Here is a 24,509-nt window from a genome sequence, read left to right on the forward strand (position 1 = left end):
TCGCAAGTGCGGCGCTTGAGCGGATGGTGATGCTTTTTTTTGGAGTTTGTCTACCGCGCTCCGATCCTTCTTGAGTTTGTCTGTCTGGACGTAGTCGATGGAGCTCCGGCGTAGATTCCTGTCGTCTCTACAGGGCGATGGGGTTAGGGTTTCTCATCATGTGCCGATATTTGGTGTCAGATGTTTCAGATCTACGCAAGGGTTCAACAGCGCCGACCGCAACTCCAAGGTGGGCATGTGCATGAAGACTTTCCAGTTGTCATAAACAAAGGTCAAACCAACTCAAGTAGGGAGCAGCGACAACGGCGCCTCGTTCTTGTTCTGGCGGCGGTAGTAGGAATCTTGACATGATTTTTATTATGTTTGAGATGTTGCGTATTTCTGATGAATTTTTATAAAAATCTGACGCTCTTCGCAAAAATAATTAAGGGGAAACCGGGTGAAAACAGAGCAGACGCATAGTAGTAGTACATGTGAAGAGCAAACGAACAACCAACGAGCCGGAGAAGGACCTTTCCCGTAGCACCCAACCCAAGGTTAACGAACAATAACAACCATGGTAGCAAAAAGACATGGCGCGCGGTCCCCGGCGGCCGGAAGCCCGCTCGCCTTTCCCACACGACAAGCTGTCCAGCCAGCGACCCGGCCACCGGTCGGCCAGTCACAGGCGTCCCAGCTGGGGCACGTACCTGGAGCCGCGCGACATCACAAAAATTTCAGTCCATTTCCCCCCTCCGTTTCCGCCTCGAACCAGTAATGGCGATTGACGGAGCCGGCGTGAGGATGCCTCCAAAACTCCGCGCCCGGCGACCACCGCCCGCCACCCTGGAGACCGCGAGGCGCCGCCGAGGCGGACGTGAGCCTGGAAGACCGGTGTGGACAGCGAGAAGAAACAAGATGCCTTTTGCAACTGCCAGCACCATCCACCACCCACCATCAGAAAATATACGCACAGGTTTTTCGTTTAATTTGGCGTGCGAATGCGACGGGACAGGGCCATGCCCATGCACCCGCGTCGCCATCACTGTAACCGGATCGCATTATTAGAGTAGGCATAAGCATTTCATATCGGACCCGGGTCACGTCGTTTGATCATTCGGCCTCCTCTCGTTCTTATCTTAGTTGTAGTAGGCGCTAATCTAGCGGCGCGTCGCTGTCCGGACTCCTGTCGCAGGTCAGCAGTAACATGGGGGATTTGATTGACTCTCCGTGACCTGTCCTCCTCGCTGATCCCAAATCTAAGGCCATCAGAGATCAGACCACCAACTTTATAAGTAATTTTTTTCTAATGCCGGATTAGCTGGCGACCAGCTGCAAAGACTGGGATGCTCACTGCTGACTCAGCGGCCGCAACGCGTTTATGCTGGAGTATTTCCAGGTTCCAACCTGGCGCCACACGCTAGACACGACAGGGTGTAGCGTCTATCCGCCCCGTGATCGCGGGCAGGTGAGACGGCTGAACCAGGCCGAATGATGGAGGTAAGGCTGGCTCATGACAGTCCCAGGAAGAAGAAAAGGGATTGAATAACAACGACCACACAGCCAGGCCAGTGGAGCTGTTGAGGATACTGACAGGGATCAATTTAATCATGGAGCAGATCAATGTTGAGTACGTACAAGCCAACAAACCCTAACAATCTTCTACTTAGGTTCAAAGCTAACAATAATAGAGCAGTTAGTCGCGGACTTCCGGGGAATTCTCGAGTAAAGACCACATCATCATACATGATCCAAGGACAGCTAACATGGCATGGCAGCACAGGGCCAAATCCAGCAACATTTAGAAGGCAGGGAGGGAGGGAGGGGGGGTTGAAGAAGAGGCTAAAGGAATGAATGAACAGAATGATCATTTCAGCGAGCAGAGCTTCTGGCTTTCCAACAAGCAGGGTTTATCTTCCGTCGGCGGAGGTGAAGGAATCAGCAAACCCTGGAGGCCGCGTCGGGATGCTGGTCTGGGTGTTATCCAGGCTCGCCAGGAACGAAGAGGTCGCGCCATCGAAATGGCTGCTGTCCTCGAAGGCCTGCCATTTCTTCAGCGCCTGAGGCAGCGTCATGTCCAGGTCGATGCCGTAACTGTCGTCTGAATCTGGGTCTGCGGGCTTCCACACTTCCGAGAGGGTGGAGAGCACGTTGACGGCATGACCCATGTCGGGCCTCTGATGTGGCTCCCTAGCACAGCAGTGACCCGCGAGCTGTGCGACCGTGCTAACGCTGGCTAAGGTCTCCTCATCAAGGTCGATAGTTGTGTCGATTGCCTTCTGGAACGTATCATTGTTGAGCTGCATTCTCCGGAACCATGTAACCAGGTGCATGCTATCCTCAGGCTGTGTGTCATCAAGCGCCCTGCGTCCCGTGACCAGCTCCATCAAAATGACACCAAAGCTGAAGACATCAGCTTTTGTGGTCACACGACCAGTAACTGCACAAAAGATGTTAGGTTTCAGTTATTATACAGGTATTGCAAGTGGCAGAAATGAAACTGATGAACAAACGCTTTAAAAATATGCAGCTTGACTCAGATCACTAACTGGGACAATGCTGTAAAAAAGATGATACAGCATCATATTCAAATAAATGACTCTAGATTCTGACAGAAAGTTGCGGCACCAGCTGAAGGTAAAAAAATGAAGATCCATTCACAGTCTGGGGCTATTGGAAGTTCTTCATTTTGAAGGCACAAAATCAGCTCAGCTTGCGACAGAGATCTTCTCATGAACATGTTTGTTAATGTTAGTGCCCACAGCTACTCCGTGACATACTAATATTTGAACTTTTGAGTACGCAAAGCAGTTCACTCGACATACATTTAGCCATTTTGAGAGAAAAATAAAACAGGATGCTAATTTCTGGTCAAATGGACCAACTAAGGACACAAGCACATCAGAGTAGATCACTGAATTGATTGTCCAATACTACACATGTTTTGGTAGCACATTTTCAATAGTTCTCATATATCAGATACACACTCATTTTCTACCTAGTTGAATCTTAATATTTATGAAGCACCTAAATAAATCCTATAGAACTAAACTGATCAATAACAGTTTAAATACTAAATCATCAGAACTAAATGGCAGTCCAAAAATCACTACAAATATCAAATTATTCGGACACTATTTTGGATATGACATAGTTTAAATATATTGTGCTTGTTAATTGAACTGTATACAGGAGAATCAGAAAAGTGAAGCGCAAAATATACGGGATGCTCACCTGCATACTCGGGGGCAAGATATCCAAAAGTTCCAGCAAGCCTTGTCTCTACTGATACACACTTCCCATCAGCTGGCGCAAGCCGCACCAATCCAAAGTCTGCCACCTTGGCCTTCATGTCATCACCAAGAAGTATATTTGATGGTTTCAAGTCTCTGTGGATGAACGTTTGCTGAGCAAGGCTGTGCAGGTACTCAACACCTCTTGCAACATCAAGCGCAATGCTGAGTCGCCTCTTCCATTCCAATGGCTGCAAATTGTGTTCTTTCCACTCAAACAGGTGTTGGCTCACTGGCCCCTGTGGCATGTACTCATATACAAGAATCCTCTCATTACCATCAAGACAGTATCCAAGCAGCGACACAAGGTTCCGATGACGGACCTTGGTCAGCACAGAAATCTCTGATTTGAACTCGTTTAACCCCTTGTTGCCCATAACACCAGACTCCATTCGCTTCACAGCAATTTTTGTACCATCATGGAGCTCACCCTTGTAGACAGTGCCAAACCCACCACGACCAAGGATGTTCTCCTGACTGAAGTTGTTGGTCACATTACGCAGTACTTGAATTGAAATGACCATATTCCCAGCCTCAACGACATGGATATCACGGGGGGCACTGCTTGCCTGGCTATATGGCTCGCTCGTGGCCGCACCACCATTGGCATTTCCACCAGCAACTGTGATCTTTACCATGTCAGGATCTGACCCTGAGTGCCGGGGATGGATGACCATAGCATGTGGACTCTGCACCCTTCCGGAAGGCTTCTGCTTTCTCTTATAGCAATAGAACCCTAATGCAGCAATAAGGCCTAGTACAGCAACAGCTCCAACCACTGACCCAACAATGACGCCGGTAGAAGAGGAAGCCTTGTTGCTTCCACCACTTCCATCCCCAGGCTTAGTGTCATTGCTGCTACCACCTGGTCCAGGCGGAGGAGCAGGCTTGCCAAAGTTTGGGTTGCCATCAAGTATCACCTCCACATTCTTGCGAAATTCAGGAAGCTTCCCATATAGATTGTTATTTGACAGATCGACCTTTCTCAGTGCTGGCAACTCAGCGAGCTCCTTCGGCACCGTGCCAGTAATGTTGTTGTCTGAAAGAAATAGCATCTGAAGTGTGGCAATCTTCCCGATAGATGGTGAGATGCTCCCGTTAAGCCCCATTTTGGCAAAATTCAGCGATGTGATGTTCTTACCACTATCACATACAACGCCCAGCTGATATCTGCATGGGTCGTTCCCCGCCCAACCAGCTGCGAGCTTCGCTGGGTACATGAACCCAGCCTCTACCTCCAGCAGCAGGTCTACACGGGGATCACACGGCTGTCCAGGCGGCAAGCAGAATTGATTTTTACCCGCCGACTTGTCAACTTCCACAGAGGGAGCAAAGTTGGGAGTCGGTCCCTGCAGCAAATTGTTCCCCAGGCTCACATTCTTCAGAGACTTGAGGTTGACAAGACTGGCTGGCACCGGACCGGTGAGCTGGTTGTCCCGGAGATCCAACTCAAAAAGGCTGGTAAGCCCCGAGAAGTCCGGCAAGGGGCCGGTGAAGGCGTTGGAGTGCAGCCACAGCTGCGTGACCTTAGTCAGGTTGGCCACAAAGCTAATCGACCCGCTGAGGCGGTCGGTCCCATTCTGGCCGTTGAGCCAGAGCACCTCAAGGGACGTCGCGCCGGCGAGAGACGGCGGCACGGGTCCGGACAGCGAGTTCATTGCCAGATTGAGCTGCTGGAGGGACGGCATCGAGCCGAGGAAGTCCGGGAGCGTCCCGGTCATGTTGACACTGTTGGCGGAGAAGTTGGTGAGGGAGACGCAGTCGGCGAGGCCGGCCGGGAACGGCCACGCCGCGAAAGGGTTGTGGTCGAGGTAGACCTCCTTGAGCGCGGTGAGCCCCTTGAAGAAATCCCCCGGGATGTAGGTGAAGCGGTTGTCGTGGATGTTGAGGATCTGGAGCGAGTCGAGGCCGGCCAGCGGGGGGAGCGGGCCGGTGAGGCTGTTGCTGAAGAGCTCGAGGCGCATGAGCGCGGTGAGGTTGCGGACCTCGGGCGCCAGCGTCCCCGTCAGGCCTTTGTTCTTGACCTGGACGGCGGTGACGCGGCCGCCGGAGTCGCAGGTCACCCCGTCCCACGAGCAGGGGTCGCCGGTGCCCCATCCGGAGAGCGCCTTGTCCGCGCCCAGCGCCTTGGCGACCGCCTGCATCGCCGCGGCGTCCTGCGGCGAGGCCGGGCCGCCCGCCGCCGCCGCCGCGCCGACGGCCGCCAGGAGCACGGCGAGGGCCAGGAGGAATCCCGCGGGCCGCCGCCGCCGCGCGGTGGACACGGTGGGGGACTGCATTGCGGTGGTGGAGAGGGGAGAGATGCGGAAGGGGGGAAGAGAGAGGAGAGAGAGAGAGAGGAGTAAGTCTCGGGATGCAGACGAAGATTTAACTGAGGAGAGAGAGAGGGCACATGGGCGGGGCCCACCCGCGCCGATTTAGGGTTCGCGGGCCTGCGGAATTACGCCCCTGCCCCTCCCCCACGCGTCCGCCCCAGCCCGGTCCGCACGGCGAGCGGGGGCCCGTCTTGGATACGTAACGTCGCTGGAAAGTGGGCCCGGCTGCGGGGCTAGGATTGGAAACCCTTGAAACCCGCACCAAAAGGCGGGGCTGTGCTGGAGGGGAGCTGGACGCGGGGCCCGCGCGCAGCGTCACAGGGCTTCTGTTTCCCCCTGTCTGTCTGGGGAGGCGGGCGGAGAGGGTATCCGAGACGCCTGCCTCTCGCAGGAGTGGAGTAGAGTGGAGGCGGTGGGTGTGGGCCCGGGGAGTCAGCGTCCGCGGTGGCCTGTAATGTTACGTACGTACGCTGGCTGGCCGCGGTGCCGCGTCCGGGCAAGCAATCAATGCATGCGCGGTTTGTGGAGGGATGCTCTGCGGGCTCGGCCCCGTGCGGCCGTGCGTGCGTGCGTGCGTGCGGCCGCGATGGACGGCCGTGATGGACTTGATCTGTGACGGCCCACGCACGCTCGCTCGCTCGCTGCGACCAAAGGCGCTGCTGCTGGCGTGCCGCTGGCTTTTCGGGAGTGCTCCTTGCTAGCCAACAAAAGCTATTTGTAACGCTCGTTTCAGTTTTATCTTTTTTCGGGGTTTTTTTTTTTGCTTGCTGGAGTTGCCTTTTCTGACGGTGACGGCACAGGGAAAGGAACAACTTTTGGCTGGCTGGCGACCATCTGGAGTTCTGGACCGGGCCTGGCCGCGACGCGTCTGGCCGTAATTACGGCTCGCCGTTTGTATCGTATCGTATGCGCGGCACAGCTGGGAGAAAATAACGCCGGAGATAATAGGAAAGGAACGCGTGGGGCCGGCGTTGCCCCGCGAATTCACCGGCGGCCCGTTTCGGCGGCGACAACTCGCGTCGCATGCGCGCGTGGCCGGCCGGTCAGGTGGAAGCTCGTGGAAGCCAGGAGAGAGCAGCATTCAAGAGCCAGAGACGGGGAGGGGGAGGAGCCGTTACTGTTTGACGGCACCAGTAAAAAATTACTAGTGCCCCGCTCCCGATCGTCGTCGCTGCACACACGGACGGCAGCAGTGACCGGTGGCTGCATCCGTAAGGATCCGTTACGATGAGGACAGAGATATGGTTGACCACACCAGTATTCTACTAGTATAGTTGACCTCACGGTCGAAAACCCCTGACATGATTCTCTGCCTTGTTTTTGCGAGATGCTATCATGTTCACCTCACTGACACACTCCCGCGGAGGCTGCTTTGGTACTTATCTATCCTTAAACATCAGTGTAACTAAAAGGTACTACTCCGTCTCATAATGTAACATGCACTTCGTGCGTATTCGAGAAAAATAATGTAATACGTTTTTGCAAGCTGGTTTTGGGAGTAGTGCTTGAGGGATTAAAGTTAGCCGCGCCATCTCTACTCTCCTTCTGTCCCCAAGAGCCTCTACAACAGAACTTAACAAGTCCGACCCTCTAAGGCCAACTCCACTGCACGATTTTATCATGTCCGCCCCCGTCCGTTTGAGGTAAAACGGACAAATGAGACGGCCCAGCGCGCGACGGCCCGGGCCCATCTTGTCCGTTTTGTATCCGGGCCGACCCATTTCGAGCGCAAACTTGCTCCGAGTTTGGGTCGTGGCGGACACCAAACGGACGCGCGCCTAGTTCGCGTCGGGGCCGCGTGGCAGGCGGCCACCTACCTCCCACCCGCCCATATCAATGCGCACGGGCGGGCGGCCCCACCTGTCATCCGCACATCAAAAGGTCGCCGTCCTTCTTTAAGTGGAAACCGTGGACCGATCATCGTCCACACTGCCCCACGCCATCCCGCGGCCTCCTTGAAACCCGACAGCCCCAGTCCTAAACCCTAGCCAAGAACTCGTCGGCCGGCCGCCCGCGGCCATGGGGCTCTGGAACTATGGCCGCAAAGGCAAGCACGACCGCAAGGCTGGCTCCTCGTCGGGGCGTCACCGCGGCTCGGTGAAGAAGGAGGAGCCGGCCTCGCCATCGCCACCACGCCGGCCCCCCTCGCCGCCCGTGTTCTCCATCGCCCCCGTGTCCGCCGGCGAACGCGGCCGGCCCTACATCCGCGCGTCGGTGTGCCGCCGTTATTGGGAGATGAGGACGCCGCTCCCCTGGAGCGACGCCCACCTCCCCAACAACCGGCACCTGTCGGCCGACCGCGTGCCGATCCCGTCGGTCCCGGTGACCGGTCGTGCGCGCCGCGAGGAGATCGAGCGCCGCCGCCGCCTCCTCCCGGACGACCTCTACTACGACGAGAGGTACGCCCCCGACTCGCCATTGTGGGACACTTGGTTCCGCGATGAGCACGACACGCGGCGGGCGTCCTTCTTCGCCGGCACGTCGACGGGGCCATGGCGGCCACGCCCAGAGCATCGAGCGGCTGCTCCCCAGGAGCGCGGGCGTAGGCGGGTGCGCGGCCTCACGCCCACGCTGTCGCCATCGCCATCTTCATCGCCGCCACCACCTCCTCGCATGACGGCGGAGGAGGAGGCCCGTCTCGTGCAATGTGTCATGGAGGACTCCATGAACATGCACGACGAGTGGCAATGGGACGGCTTGGAGGAGGCCATGGCACTCTCTGCCGCTGGCGACGTCGCCTTCCTGGAGCTGCAGATGGCGGCCGTCACAGAGGAGAGGAGGGACGACGCGATGGAGGAGGAGCCACCGGCCGCGTTCCAGGAGCTGCTGGGCCAGGGGTGGGGCTGGTCCCGCACTGCTTCGGAGATGGCCGCCGGCGTGGGCGTGAACTGGTGCGCCACTCCGCCGCGGTCACCGGAGCGGGAGGCGTCACCACGGGAGGAGGTGGCGCAGGCACCTCCCGCCGTCCAGCCCGCCCCCGTCTACCACGCACCGCACGTAATGCCGGCCCACCTATGGATGCCGCCGACCTACATCGACCTCGTCAGCGACGACGACGACACCGGCGGCCACTGAAGACGGCCACGGCGACGACATCGACGGGCACGGGCAGGAGCGCGCCGGCGGCGGCCGTTTTTCTTTTCCTTTTTATGTATAATTACTAATGTCACCCGGACGTGAAACTGGGCCGTTTTGTGGCCATGACCCCCTAACTAAGTTTTATATTTATTAAACTGCGTTTATTTACTTTTTTAGTTATTTTATTTATGTTTTTTCTTTTTTCAATTCGGTTCTGACACGGGCGTGATTTGGGGTGCGGCCGCGCGATGGGCGCACGCACGACCCAACGGACAAAGCCGGACACGGGCGAACCCATTGGCGCCCCAAAGGGACAAAATTCGGCCAATCCGGACATCCGTTTGGGGTCGTGTGGTGGAGTTGGCCTAAACATCCACGGGTGCGTCTCGACGGCTGAAATAACCTTTTGACCCTTTTCTTATAGTTAAGCATGATTTGATCCGCGTTTCGCAAAAAAATCGTATATGACCCTTTTCCTACCATCGTAGACCTTGGCGGTAGGGTATAACTGCCTACCGCCGGGGGCTCTGGCGGTAGGGGTGACGGCAAAGGAGACGGGGCCGTTAGTCGCGATGACGTGGATTAATACCCTACCGCGAGAGGCATCGGCGGTAAGCAGTTATACCCTGCCGCCAAGGTCTATGGCGGTAGGGGTTTACCCCCCCCCCCCTAAACCCTAAAACCCTTCTGTTGCTCGGAGAAAGTTTTTCTGGGCCGTGGAGAGGGTTGAAAACTATGGCAAACGTACCGTTGCATCAAAGGAATTTTTTTGGCGGTAGGGTGTGTAACCCAGTCGCGAGGCACCTTGGCGGTAGGGTACAATAGATATAGATTAAAACAGAGCAATCATTCTATGTTTTAAAAAACAAGATATAGATTATCTTTCTATGCTTTTAAAAAACAGGATATAGATTACAACAATATAGTTTCAGATCCAACATAGTAATAGAGAGCATCACATAGTTTCAACATATCCAACAAACATAGCAAATAGTTTCAACATATCCAACATAGCAAATAGTTTAACATGTCCAACATAGCAAATAGTTCAACATGTCGAAGATAGCAAATAGTTCAACATCGCCAACACAAGTTCTGAAGGTGAACACCAAGCTCGAGATGCCCGAATACTAGAAGGGAAGCAAGTGACTATTATGACTTCCTACCCCTCTTGGATCCATGCTCCTCGTTTCTCTTTAAGCGGCCCTTGTTTTTTTCTTTCAATGTTCGGCGATGATGACCCACAAGTATAGGAAATCAATCATAGTCCTTCCAATAAGTAAGAGTGTCGAACCCAACGAGGAGCGGAAGGACATGATACTCAGTTTTCAGGAAAGTATTCTCTGCAAATACTGAAAGTAGCGGTAACAGATAGCTTGGTAGTAAGGTAATTCATAACAAGTAGCAAAAGTAACAAAGGTGCAGTAAGGTGGCCCAATCCTTTTTATAGCAAAGGATAAGCCGAAATGTTCTCTTATAGCAAGCAAAGCATTCTCGAGGACACATGGGAATTGTCGTCTGATGTTTTCTTGAACTACGTCGGTATTTCCCCAAAGAGGAAGGGATGATGCAGCACATCAATGGTAGGTATTTCCCTCAGTGATGAGACCAAGGTTGTCGAACCAGTAGGAGAACCACGCAACACTATGTGAATAGCACCTGCACACAAATAACAAATACTCGCAACCCGACCTGCACACAAATAACAAATACTCGCAACTCGACGTGTTAAAGGGGTTGTCAATCCCTTTCGGGCAACGACGCTAGAAATTGGCAAGTGGACGGGAGAAAGTTGTAATAATTTGATAGATCGAACGCCAAATAAAATGAAGTGCAGCAAGGTAATTTTTTATTTTTGGTTTAATAGATCTGAAAATAAAAGAAAATAAAAATAGATCGCCAAGGCAAATATAATAAAGAAGAGATCCGGGGCCCGTAGGTTTCACTAGTGGCTTCTCTCGAGAAAAATAGCAAACGGTGGGTGAACGAATTACTGTTGGGCAATTGATAGAACTTCAAATAATCATGACGATATCCAGGCAATGATCATTATATAGGCATCAGGTCCAAGATTAGTAGACTGACTCATGCCTGCATCTACTACTATTACTCCACACATCGACCGCTATCCAGCATGCATCTAGTGTATTAAGTTCATGGAGAAACGGAGTAATGCAATAAGAACGATGACATGATGTAGACAAGATCTATTTATGTAGAAATAGACCCCATCTTGTTATCCTTAATGGCAACGATACACACGTGTCGGTTCCCCTTCTATCACTGGGATCAAGCACCATAAGATCGAACCCATCACAAAGTACCTCTTCCCATTGCAAGATAACTAGATCAAGTTGGCCAAACAAAACCAAAATATCGGAGAAGAAATATGAGGCTATAAGCAATCATGCATATAAGAGATCAAAGAAGACTCAAATAACTTTCATGGATAAAAAGATAGATCTAATCATAAACTCAAAATTCATAGGATCCCAACAAACACACTGCAAAAAGATCTACATCATATGGATCTCCAAGAGACCATTTTTATTGAGAATCAAAAGAGAGAGAGGAAGCCATCTAGCTACTAACAACGGAACCGTAGGTCTACAAAGAACTACTCACGCATCATCGGAGAGGCACCAATGGGCATGATGAACCCCTCTGTGATGGTGTCTAGATTGGATCTGGTGGTTCTGGACTCTGCGGCGGCTGGAATTGATTTTCGTCGACTCCCCTGGGGTTTCTAGAATATTGGGGTATTTATAGAGCAAAGAGGCGGTTAAGGGGGCACTCGAGGTGGGCACAACCCACCTGGGCGCGCCTAGGCCCCCAGGCACGCCCTGGTGGGTTGTGCTCCCCTTGGAGCACCCCCAGGCGCTTCTCCGTCCCACTGGATGTCTTTTGGTCCAAAACAATTCCACTAAAGGTTTTGGTGTCCGTTTGGTATTGATTTCCTGCGATGTAAAAAACATGCAGAAAATAGCAACTGGCACTTGGCACTATGTCAATAGGTTAGTATCAAAAAATAATATAAAATGACTATAAAACATCCAAGAATGATAATATAAAAGCATGGAACAATAAAAAATTATAGATATGTTGGAGACGTATCAGCATCCCCAAGCTTAATTCCCGCTCATCCTCGAGTAGGTAAATGATAAAACAGAATTTTTGATGTGGAATGATGCCTAACATGTCATCTCGTATTCTTTTCTTTATAGCATGGACATTTGGACTTTTATATGGTTCAAAGCTATAGTCTAGTTTTGACATGAGACTTAAATACTCAAGCATATCAACAAGCAACCATGTCTTCCAAAATATCAACGCTAAAATAAGTTATCCCTAGCCCATCATGCTCAATCATTGATCCATTCATGGAACACACTCGCATATTAGCTACACCCATGCTCAAGTACGATCATAGTGCCCCTAGTTGGTGCTTTATAAGAGAAGATGGAGACTCAAATAAAAATAAAAAATTGCATAAAGTAAAAGAAAGGCCCTTCATAGAGGGAAGTAGGGATTTGTAGAGGTGCCAGAGCTCAAAGCGAAAATTGAGCGATAAAAACATTTTGAGAGGCATACTTTTCCCACCAACGAAAACGACTTAGAGCTCCCAACACTTCCCATGCTAGATATATCATAGGCGGTTCCCATACAGAAAATAAAGTTTATTCCTTTTTCAACCATACTTTCACTTTTCATGGCTAGCTGTATCCACGGTTTCCCTCCATACCAACACTTTCTAAGGAATTTATTATTCGACAACATAAAGTAAATTCATTTTTCATTTTGGGACTGGGCATCCCTAATACCTTTGCCTTACTCTCGTGAAATGACAAGTGAATAAACACTCATCGTGAGAATAACACATCTAGCATGGAAAATATTGGCCACCCCTCACCACCTCACGAGCGATACGAGCACACAAAAAAGAAATTGATTTTGAAAATTAGAGATGGCACATAAAAATTTGCTTAGAACAGCAAAAGAATATCGCATATAGGTAGATATAGTGGACTCATGTGGCAAAACTTGTTTAAATATTTTGGATGCACAAGTAGTGATCATACTTAGTGCAAAATGAAGGCTAGCAAAAGATTGAGAAGCGACCAACCAAGAAATGAATAATCACATAAGCAAGCATTGAGCGTAATTAACACCGAATAATGCACCATAAGTAGGATGTAATTTCATTGCATGACTATTGACTTTCGTGCTTGCATAGGGAATCACAAACCTTAACACCAATATTCTTACTAAAGCATAATTACTCATCAACATGACTCACATATCACATCATCATATCTCAAAACTATTACAAGGAATCAAGTTTATTTTGTCCAATGATCTTCATGAAAGTTTTTATTATATCCTTCTTGGATATCTATCACTTTGGGACTAATTTTCATGTGTTGCTTTTGATAAGCTTAAACAAATATACGTGAAGATCATGAGCATAATTTTTTTTCTTTCAAATTAATTTAGGTGAAGCAAGAAAGAATTTCTTCAAAATTTTACTAACTCTCAAATAAATCTAAGTGAAGCAAGAGAGTTTTTCTTAAAAAATACTAAAACACACCATGCTCAAAAAGATGTAAGTGAAGCACTAGAGCAATTCCATAGCTCATAAAGATTTAAGTGAAGCATAGAGAGCAATTCTAACAAGTCATGGCATAATTTTGGCTCTCTCAAACAGGTGTGTCTAGCAAGGATTCATGATGTAGAACACAAAGCAAAACAAGCAAAGACTCAAATCATACAAGATGCTCCAAGCAAGACTCATAGTATGTGACGAATAAAAATATAGTTTCAAGTAAAATACCGATGGTCATTAGAAGAAAGAGGGGATGCCACTCGGGGCATCCCCAAGCTTAGTTGCTTGCTTCTCTTTGGATAGTAGCTTGGGATGCCATGGGCATCCCCAAGCTTAGGCTCCTCCTAATCCTTATTCCTTCATCCATCGTAAAATCACCCAAAACTTGAAAACTTCAATCACACAAAGCTCAACAAAACCTTCGTGAGATCCGTTAGTATAAGAAAGCAAATCACTACTATAAGTACTGTAGCAAACCAATTCACATTTTATTCTTGCATTATATCTACTGCATTACAATTTTTCCATGGCAAAAACTCATCAAAGAAAACCATAGAATCATCAAAACAAGCACACAACGCAAAGAAAACAGAATCTGTCAAAAACAGAACAGTTTGTAGCAATCTGGATATTTCGAATACTTCTGACACTCCAATAATTCTGAAAAATTAGGACGACCTGAGAAATTTGTGTATTAATCTTCCTCAATAAGAATCAGAGCAAAGTCACATTCCTGTGATCTATGAAAAAAAAAATCGTGAGCGCAAAAGTTTCTATTTTTCAGCAAGATCAAACAACTATCAACCAAGAAGATCCTAAAGGCTTTACTTGGCACAAACACTAATTATAACACAAAAAACACAATCATAACAGTAGCATAATTGTGCAAACACTCAATAACACAAAGCAAAAAGCAAATATAAACTGTATTCATTGGGTTGCCTCCCAACAAGCGTTATCGTTTTACGCCCTTAGCTAGGCATAAAGCAAGGATCTAAGTTTTTTCATACATAGTTTTGGCAACTTTTGTAAGGGTTTTCTCAAACACGGGAGGCTCTTTACGCTTCCCTAGATTCTCGGGAAAATAAACCATCTTTAGATCCAAAATATCCAATTGCTTGTTGCAAAGGGTAATCAAGGTGTTCATGCGATTGATACTACCATTGAGATGTTTGAGGGGTTCGTTATATTTTTGTAATTCAACCATATGTTTATGCAATTTGTCCAACATTTGAACTCCTTCTGGGGTGAAAGAAAACCCCTTCTTTTGAGGTGGAACCCCTAGAATTCCTTCTCAAATTTTATGCAGCATTAGCATCAAGTTCAATAAAATTCCCTTTAGCAGCAAAATCTAGGAGTTGTCTATGATGCAAATCCAATCCTATGTAAAAGTTATGAAGCAAGATCTTAGCGTCCCCCTTTAAATTGCAAATACGATAGGATTCCATAAGCCTATACCAAGCATCTTTCAAATTTTCTCCTTGTCTTTGCTTGAAGTAAAGAACTTCAAAATCTGGTGACAAAGGAGGAGTAGACACGCTAGCCATCAGGACTAGAAAGCAAGAAAACGGCGAAAGAGAAAGAAGATGAATAAAACGGCAAATTTTTATGAAGTGGGGGAGAGGAAAATGAGAGGCAAATGGCAAATAATGTAAATTGCGAGGAGATGAGATTTGTGATTAGGAACCTGGTAAATGTTGATGATGTTTCCCCGACAATGGCGCCAGAAATTCCTTTTGAGGTTTGCTTGAACTACGTTGGTATTTCCCCAAAGAGGAAGGGATGATGCAGCACAACAACGGTAGGTATTTCCCTCAGTGATGAGACCAAGGTTATTGAACTAGTAGGAGAACCACGCAACACTACGTGAACAGCACCTGCACACAAATAACAAATATTTGCAACCCGACATGTTAAAGGGGTTGTCAATCCCTTTCGGGCAACGGCACCAGAAATTGGCAAGTGGACGAGATAAAGTTGTAATAATTTGATAGATCTGACACCAAATAAAATAAAGTGCAGCAAGATAATTTTGTATTTTTGGTTTAATAGATCTGAAAATAAAAGCAAAAAAAAAAGATCGCAAAGGCAAATATAATAAAGAAGAGACCCCGGGGTCGTAGGTTTCACTAGTGGCTTCTCTCGAGAAAAATAGTAAATGGTGGGTGAACGAATTACTGTTGGGCAATTGGTAGAACTTCAAATAATCATGACGATATCCAGGCAATGATCATTATATAGGCATCACGTCCAAGATTAGTAGACCGACTCCTGCCTGCATCTACTACTATTACTCCACACATCGACCGCTATCCAGCATGCATCTGAAGGAAATATGCCCTAGAGGCAATAATAAAGTTGTTATTTATATTTCCTTATATGATGATAAATGTTTATTATTCATGCTAGAATTGTATTAACCGGAAACTTAGTACATGTGTGAATACATAGACAAACATAGTGTCCCTAGTATGCCTCTACTTGACTAGCTCGTTAATCAAAGATGGTTAAGTTTCCTAGCCATAGACATGTGTTGTCATTTGATGAACGGGATCACATCATTAGAGAATGATGTGATGGACAAGACCCATCTGTTAGCTTAGTACTATGATCGTTTAGTTTATTGCTATTGCTTTCTTCATGACTTATACATGTTCCTATGACTATGAGATTATGCAACTCCCGAATACCGGAGGAACACTTAGTGTAATATCAAACATCACAACGTAACTGGGTGATTATAAATATGCTCTATAGGTGTATCCGATGGTGTTTGTTAGGTTGGCATAGACCGAGATTAGGATTTGTTACTCTGTGTTTCGGAGAGGTATCTCTGGGCCCTCTCGGTAATGCAATCACTATAAGCCCTGCAAGCAATGTGACTAATGAGTTAGTCACGGGATGATGCACTACGGAACGAGTAAAGAGACTTGATCGTAACGAGATTGAACTAGGTATGGAGATACCGACGATCGTATCTCGGGCAAGTAACATACCTATGACAAAGGGAACAACGTATGTTGTTATGTGGTTTGACCGATAAAGATCTTCATAGAATATGTAGGAACCAATATGAGCATCCAGGTTCCGCTATTGGTTATTGACCTAAGATGAGTCTTGGTCATGTCTACATTGTTCTCGAACCCGTAGGGTCCGCGCGCTTAACGTTCGATGACGATCGATATTATGAGTTTATGTGTTTTGATGTACCAAAGGATGTTCGGAGTCCCGGATGTGATCATGGACATGACGAGGAGTCTCGAAAAGGTCGATACATGAAGATTGATATATTTGAAGGTTATGTTTGGACACCGAAAAGGTTTCGGACAGGTTCGGGCATTTTCCGGAGTACCGGGAGGTTACCGGAACCCCCCGGGGAGTTAATGGGCCTTAATGGGCCATAGTGGAAGAGAGGAGGAGGCGGCCAGGTGTGGCACGCGCCCCCGAGGCCCAATCCGAATTGGGGTAGGTTTTTTGGGGGGGGGGGCTTGTTGGAAATATGCCCTAGAGGCAATAATAAAATGATTATTATTACATTTCCTTGTTCATGATAATTGTCTATTATTCATGCTATAATTGTGTTATCCGGAAATCGTAATACATGCGTGTGAATACATAGACCACAACATGTCCCTGGTGAGCCTCTAGTTGACTAGCTCGTTGATCGACTGATAGTCATGGTTTCCTGACTATGGACATTGGATGTTGTTGATAACGGGGTCACATCATTGGGAGAATGATGTGATGGACAAGACCCAATCCTAAGCATAGCACAAGATCGTGTAGTTCGTTTGCTAGAGCTTTTCCAATGTCAAGTATCTTTTCCTTAGACCATGAGATCGTGTAAGTCCCGGATACCATATGAGTGCTTTGGGTGTACCAAACGTCACAACGTAACTGGGTGACTATAAAGGTATACTATGGGTATCCCCGAAAGTATTTGTTGGGTTGACACGGATCGAGACTGGGATTTTTCACTCCGTATGACGGAGAGGTATCTCTGGGCCCACTCGGTGATGCATCATCATAATGAGCTAAATGTTACCAAGTGTTTGGTCACGGGATCATTCATTACAATACGAGTAAAGTGACTTGCCGGTAACGAGATTGAATGAGGTATTGGGATACCGATGATCGAATCTCGGGCAAGTAACGTACCGATTGACAAAGGGAATTGTATACGGGGTTACTCAAATCCTTGACATCCTGGTTCATCCAATGAGATCATCGTGGAACATGTGGGAGCCAACATGGGTATCCAGATCCCGCTGTTGGTTATTGACCGGAGAGTCGTCTCGGTCATGTCTGCATGTCTCCCGAACCGTAGGGTCTACACACTTAAGGTTCAGTGACGCTAGGGTAGTAGAGATATTAGTATGCAGTAACCTGAAAGTTGTTTGGAGTCCCGGATGAGATCCCGGACGTCACGAGGAGTTCCAGAATGGTCCGGAGGTGAAGAATTATATATAGGAAGTCCAGTTTCGGCCATCGGGAAAGTTTTGGGGGTCACCGGTATTGTTCCGGGACCACCGGAAGGGTCCCGGGGGTCCACCGAGTGGGGCCACCTATCCCGGAGGGCCCCATGGGCTGAAGTGGGAGGGGAACCAGCCCCTGGTGGGCTGGTGCGCCCCCCCTTGGGCCCCCCTGCGCCTAGGGTTGGAAACCCTAGGGGTGGGGGCGCCTCCACTTGGCTTGGGGGGCAAGCCACCCCCTTGGTCGCCGCCCCCCTTGGATATTGGATCTCCTAGGGCCGGTGCCCCCTAGGGGCCCTATATAAAGAGGGGGGAGGTAGGGCTGCACACCCATGCTCCTGGCGCCTCTCTCTCCCTCTCGTGGAGCTTGGCGAAGCCCTGCCGAGATCGCTGCTGCATCCACCACCACGTCATCGTGCTGCTGGATCTCCATCAACCTCTCCTTCCCCATTGCTGGATCAAGAAGCAGGAAACGTCTTCCCCAACCGTACGTGTGTTGAACACAGAGGTGCTGTCCGTTCAGCACTAGGATCATCGGTGATTTGGATCACGACGAGTACGACTCCCTCAACCCCGTTCTCTTGAATGCTTCCGCTCGCGATCTACAAGGGTATGTAGATGCACTCCTCTCTCTCGTTGCTAGATGAACTCCATAGATTAAACTTGGTGAAGCGTAATTTTTTTTATTTTCTGCAACGTTCCCCAACAGGCCTTTCCTTCTCCCCCTCTTCCCTTCCTTCCCCCTCCTAGGTTAACTAGGAAAGGGGGGAAACCTACTCTTAGTAGGAGTAGGAATCCTCCCTTGGGGCGGGCCCTAGGAGGCCGGCTCTCCCCCTCCTCCACTCCTTTATATACGGGGGAGGGGGGCACCCCATAGACACACGAGTTGATCTTTAGCCATGTGCGGTGCCCCTCCACCATATTCCACCTCGGTCATATCATCGTAGTGCTTTGGCGAAGCCTTGCACCGATAACTTCATCATCACTGTCACCATGCTATTGTGCTGACGGAACTTTCCCTCGGCCTCAACTAGATCGAGAGTATGAGGGACGTCATCGAGCTGAACGTGTGCTGAACACAGAGGTGCCGTATGTTCGGTGCTGAGATCGGTCGGATCGTGAAGACGTACGACTACATCAACCGCGTTGACATAACGCTTCCGCTTTCGGTCTATGAGGGTACGTGGACACACTCTCCCCGCTCATTTCTATGCTTCTCCTAGATAGATATTGCATGATCGTAGGATTTTTTTGAAATTATTGCGTTCCCCAACAGTGATATCAGAGCCAAGTCTATGCATAGATGTTATATGCACGAGTAGAACACAAAGAGTTGTGGGCGATAATAGTCACACTGCTCACCAGCATGTCATACTTTGATTCGGCGGTATTGTTGGATGAAGTGGCCCAAACTGACATTACATGACCGTGTTCATGAGACTGGTTCTACCGACGTGCTTCGCACGCAGGTGGCTAGTGGGTGTCTGTTTCTCCAGCTTTAGTTGAATCAAGTGTGACTACGCCCGGTCCTTGTTGAAGGTTAAAACATCACACTTGACGAAAAATCATTGTGGTTTTGATGCGTATGTAAGAACGGTTCTTGCTAAGCCTGTAGCAGCCACGTAAAACTTGCAACAACAAAGTAGAGGACGTCTAACTTGTTTTTGCAGGGCATGTTGTGATGTGATATGGTCAAGACGTGACGACATATAAATTGTTGTATGAGATGATCATGTTTTGTAATAGTTATCGGCAACTGGCAGGAGCCATATGGTTGTCACTTTATTGTATGAAATGCAATCGCCATGTAATTGCTTTACTTTATCACTAAGTGGTAGCGATAGTCATAGAAGAAATAGTTGGCAAGACGACAACGATGCTTCGGCGGAGATCAAGGTGTCAAGCCGGTGACGATGGTGATCATGACAGTGCTTTGGAGATGGAGATCAAAGGCACAAGATGATGATGGCCATATCATATCACTTATATTGATTGCATGTGATGTTTATCCTTTATGCATTTTGCTTAGTATGGCAGTAGCATTATAAGATGATCTCGCACTAAATTTCAAGGTATAAGTGTTCTCCCTGAGTATGCACCGTTGCGATAGTTCGTCGTGCCCAGACACCACGTGATGACCGGGTGTGATAAGCTCTACGTTCACATACAACGGGTGCAAGCAAGTTTTGCACACGCAAAATACTCGGGTTAAACTTGACGAGCCTAGCATATGCAGATATGGCCTCGAAACACTAAGACCGAAAGGTGGAGCGTGAATCATATAGTAGATATGATCAACATAGTGATGTTCACCATTAACTACTCCATCTCACGTGATGATCGGACATGGTTTAGTTGATTTGGATCACGTGATCACTTAGATGATTAGAGGGATGTCTATCTAAGTGGGAGTTCTTAAGTAATATGATTAATTGAACTTTAATTTATCATGAACTTAGTACCTGATAGTATTTTGCATGTATATGTTGTTGTAGATAAATAGCCCGTGCTATTGTTCCATTGAATTTTAATGCGTTCCTAAGAAAGCTAAGTTGAAAGATGATGGTAGCAACTACACGGATTGGGTTTGTAACTTGAGGATTCTCCTCATTGCTGCACAGAAGAATTACGTCCTGGAAGCACCGCTAGGTGTACCACACGCGCCAGCAACTGCGGACATTGTGAATGCCTGGCAGACGCGTGTTGATGACTACTCAATAGTTCAGTGTGCCATGCTTTACGACTTAGAACCGGGACTTCAACGATGTTTTGAATGTCATGGAGCATATGAGATGTTCCAGGAGGTGAAGTTAATATTTCAAGCAAATGCCCGGATTAAGAGATATGAAGTCTCCAATAAGTTCTATAGCTGCAAGATGGAGGAGAATAGTTCTGTTAGTGAACATATACTCAGAATGTCTGGGTACCACAACCACTTGACTCAACTGGGAGTTAATCTTCCTGATGATAGTGTCATTGGCAGAGTTCTTCAAACACTGCCACCAAGCAACAAAAGCTTCATGATGAACTATAATATGCAAGGGATGGATAAGACAATTCCCGAGCTCTTCACAAAGCTAAAAGTTGCGGAGGTAGTAATCAAGAAGGAGCATCAAGTGTTGATGGTTAACAAGACCACTAGTTTCAAGAAAAAGGGTAAAGGGAAGAAGGGGAACTTCAAGAAGAACGGCAAGCAAGTTGTTGCTCAAGTGAAGAAGCCCAAGTTTGGACCTAAGCCTGAGACTGAGTGCTTCTACTGCAAAGGGACTGGTCACTAGAAGCGAAACTGCCCCAAGTATTTGGCGAATAAGAAGGATGGTAAAGTGAAAGGTATATTTGATATACATGTTATTGATGTGTACTTAACTAATGCTCGCAGTAGCGCCTGGGTATTTGATACTGGTTCTGTTGCTCATATTTGCAACTCGAAACAGGGGTTACAGATTAAGCAAAGATTGGCTAAGGACGAGGTGACAATGCGCGTGGGAAATGGTTCCAAAGTTGATGTGATCACGGTCGGCACGCAACCTCTACATCTACCTTTGGGATTAGTTTTAGACCTGAATAATTGTTATTTGGTGCTAGCGTTGAGCATGAACATTATATCTGGATCTTGTTTGATGCGAGATGGTTATTCATTTAAATCAGAGAATAATGGTTGTTCTATTTATATGAGTAATATCTTTCATGGTCATGCATCCTTGATGAGTGGTCTATTTTTACTGAATCTCAATAGTAGTGATACACATATGCATAGTATTCAAGCCAAAAGATAAAAGTTCAATAATGATAGTGTAACTTATTTGTGGCACTGCCGTTTAGGTCATATTAGTGTAAAGCGCATGAAGAAACTCCATGCTGACGGGCTTTTGGAATCACTTGATTATGAATCACTTGATACTTGCGAACCATGCCTCATGGGCAAGATGACTAAGACTCTATTCTCCGGAACTATGGAGCGAGCAACAAACTTGCTGGAAATAATACATACTGATGTATGTGGTCCAATGAGTGTTGATGCTCACGACGGGTATCATTATTTTTTTACCTTCACAGATAATTTGAGCAAATATGGGTATATCTACTTGATGAAACATAAGTCCGAAACATTTGAAAAGTTCAAAGAATTTCAGAGTGAAGTAGAAAATCATCGTAACAAGAAAATAAGGTTTCTATGATCTGATCGTGGAGGAGAATATTTGAGTTACGAGTTTGGTCTTCATTTGAAACAATGTGGAATAGTTTCGCAACTCATGCCACCTGGAACACCACAGCGTAATGGTGTGTCTGAACGTCGTAACCGCACTTTATTAGATATGGTGCGATCTATGATGTCTCTTACTGATTTACCGCTATTGTTTTGGGGTTATGCTTTAGAGACGGCTGCATTCATGTTAAATAGGGCACCATCTAAATCCGTTGAGACGACACCTTATGAACTGTGGTTTGGCAAGAAACCCAAGTTGTCGTTTCTGAAAGTTTGGGGCTGCGATGCTTATGTGAAAAAGCTTCAACCTGATAAGCTCGAACCCAAATCGGAGAAATGTGTCTTCATAGGATACCCAAAGGAGACTGTTGGGTACACCTTCTATCATAGATTCGAAGGCAAGATATTCGTTGCTAAGAATGGATCATTTCTAGAGAAGGAGTTTCTCTCGAAAGAAGTGAGTGGGAGGAAAGTAGAACTTGATGAGGTAATTGTACCTTCTCCCGAACTGGAAAGTAGTTCATCATAGAAATCAGTTCTTGTGATTTCTACACCAATTAGTGAGGAAGCTAATGATAGTGATCATGAAACTTTAGATCAAGTTACTACAGAACCTCATAGGTCAACCAGAGTAAGATCCGCACCGAGTGGTACGGTAATCCTGTTCTGGACGTCATGTTACTAGACCATAACGAACCTACGAACTATGAGGAAGCGATGATGAGCCCAGATTCCGCAAAATGGCTTGAGGCCATGAAATCTGAGATGGGATCCATGTATGAGAACAAAGTGTGGACTTTGGTCGACTTGCCCGATGATCGGCAAGCCATCGAAAATAAATGGATCTTCAAGAAGAAGACTGACGTTGACGGTAATGTTACTGTCTACAAAGCTCGACTTGTTGCGAAAGGTTTTCGACAAGTTCAAGGAGTTGACGACGAGGAGACTTTCTCACCCGTAGCGATGCTTAAGCCTGCCTGAATCATGTTAGCAATTGCCGCATTTTATGATTATGAAATTTGGCAAATGGATGTCAAAACTGCATTCCTGAATGGATTTCTGGGAGAACAGTTGTATATGATGCAACCAGAAGGTTTTATCGATCCAAAGGATTCTAACAAAGTGTGAAAGCTCCAGCGATCCATTTATGGACTGGTGCAAGCCTCTTAGAGTTGGAATAAACGTTTTGATAGTGTGATCAAGGCATACGGTTTTATACAGACTTTTGGAGAAGCTTGTATTTACAAGAAAGTGAGTGGGAGCTCTATAGCATTTCTAATATTATATGTGGATGACATATTGTTGATTGGAAATGATACAATATTTCTGGATAGCGTAAAAGGATACTTGAATAAGAATTTTTCAATGAAAGACCTCGGTGAAGCTGCTTATATATTGGGCATCAAGATCTATAGAGATAGATCAAGACGTTTAATTAGACTTTCACAAAGCACATACCTTGATAAGATTTTGAAGAAGTTCAAAATGGACCAGCCAAAGAAAGGGTTCTTGCCTGTGTTACAAGGTGTGAAGTTGAGTGAGACTCAATGCCCGACCACTGCAGAAGATAGAGAGAAAATGAAAGTCATTCCCTATGCTTCAGCCATTGGTTCTATCATGTATGCAATGATGTGTACCATACCTGATGTGTGCCTTGCTATAAGTATAGTAGGGAGGTACCAAAGTAATCTAGGAGTGGATCACTGGACAGCGGTCAAGAACATCCTGAAATACCTAAAAAGGACTAAGGATATGTTTCTCGTTTATGGAGGTGACAAAGAGCTCATCGTAAATGGTTACATCGATGCAAGCTTTGACACTGATCCGGATGACTCCAAGTCACAAACCGGATACGTGTTTATATTGAATGGTGAAGCTGTCAGTTGGTGCAGTTCTAAGCAGAGTGTCGTGGCGGGATCTACATGTGAAGCGAAATACATAGCTGCTTCGGAAGCAGCAAATGAAGGAGTCTGGATGAAGGAGTTCATATCTGATCTGGGTGTCATACCTAGTGCATCGGGTCCAATGAAAATCTTTTGTGACAATAGTGGAGCAATTGCCTTGGTGAAGGAATTCAGATTTCACAAGAGAACCAAGCACATCAAGAGACGCTTCAATTCCATCTGTCATCAAGTGTCAGAAGGGGACATAAAGATTTGCAAGATACATACAAATCTTAATCTTGCAAACCCGTTGACTAAGCCTCTCTCACGAGAAAAACATGATCAACACAAGACTCCATGGGTGTTAGAATCATTACAATGTAATCTAGATTATTGACTCTAGTGCAAGTGGGAGACTGAAGGAAATATGCCCTAGAGGCAATAATAAGGTTGTTATTTATATTTCCTTATATCATGTTAAATGTTTATTATTCATGCTAGAATTGTATTAACCAGAAACTTAGTACATGTGTGAATACATAGACAAACAGAGTGTCCCTAGTATGCCTCTACTTGACCAGCTCGTTAATCATAGATGGTTAAGTTTCCTAGCCATAGACATGTGTTGTCATTTGATGAACGGGATCACATCATTAGAGAATGATGTGATGGACAAGAC

The 24,509-nt window shown here is 47.2% G+C and overlaps 1 protein-coding gene across 1 annotated transcript; it reads right to left on the minus strand.

Annotated features, from left to right (window-relative positions):
* Positions 1 to 1,559: 1,559 nt before the first annotated feature.
* LOC119294840 (receptor protein kinase TMK1-like) lies at positions 1,560 to 5,566 on the minus strand. The gene is made up of 2 exons (XM_037573117.1): positions 3,214 to 5,566; positions 1,560 to 2,419 (listed from the first exon to the last, which is right to left on the minus strand). Exons 1-2 carry the CDS (start codon positions 5,549 to 5,551, stop codon positions 1,890 to 1,892), a joined length of 2,868 nt encoding a protein of 955 aa, XP_037429014.1. The 5' UTR covers positions 5,552 to 5,566; the 3' UTR covers positions 1,560 to 1,889.
* Between the last annotated feature and the right edge of the window lie 18,943 nt (positions 5,567 to 24,509).

This window comes from Triticum dicoccoides, chromosome 4B (genome assembly GCF_002162155.2).
Source record: "Triticum dicoccoides isolate Atlit2015 ecotype Zavitan chromosome 4B, WEW_v2.0, whole genome shotgun sequence".
Classification (NCBI taxonomy): Eukaryota; Viridiplantae; Streptophyta; class Magnoliopsida; order Poales; family Poaceae; genus Triticum; species Triticum dicoccoides.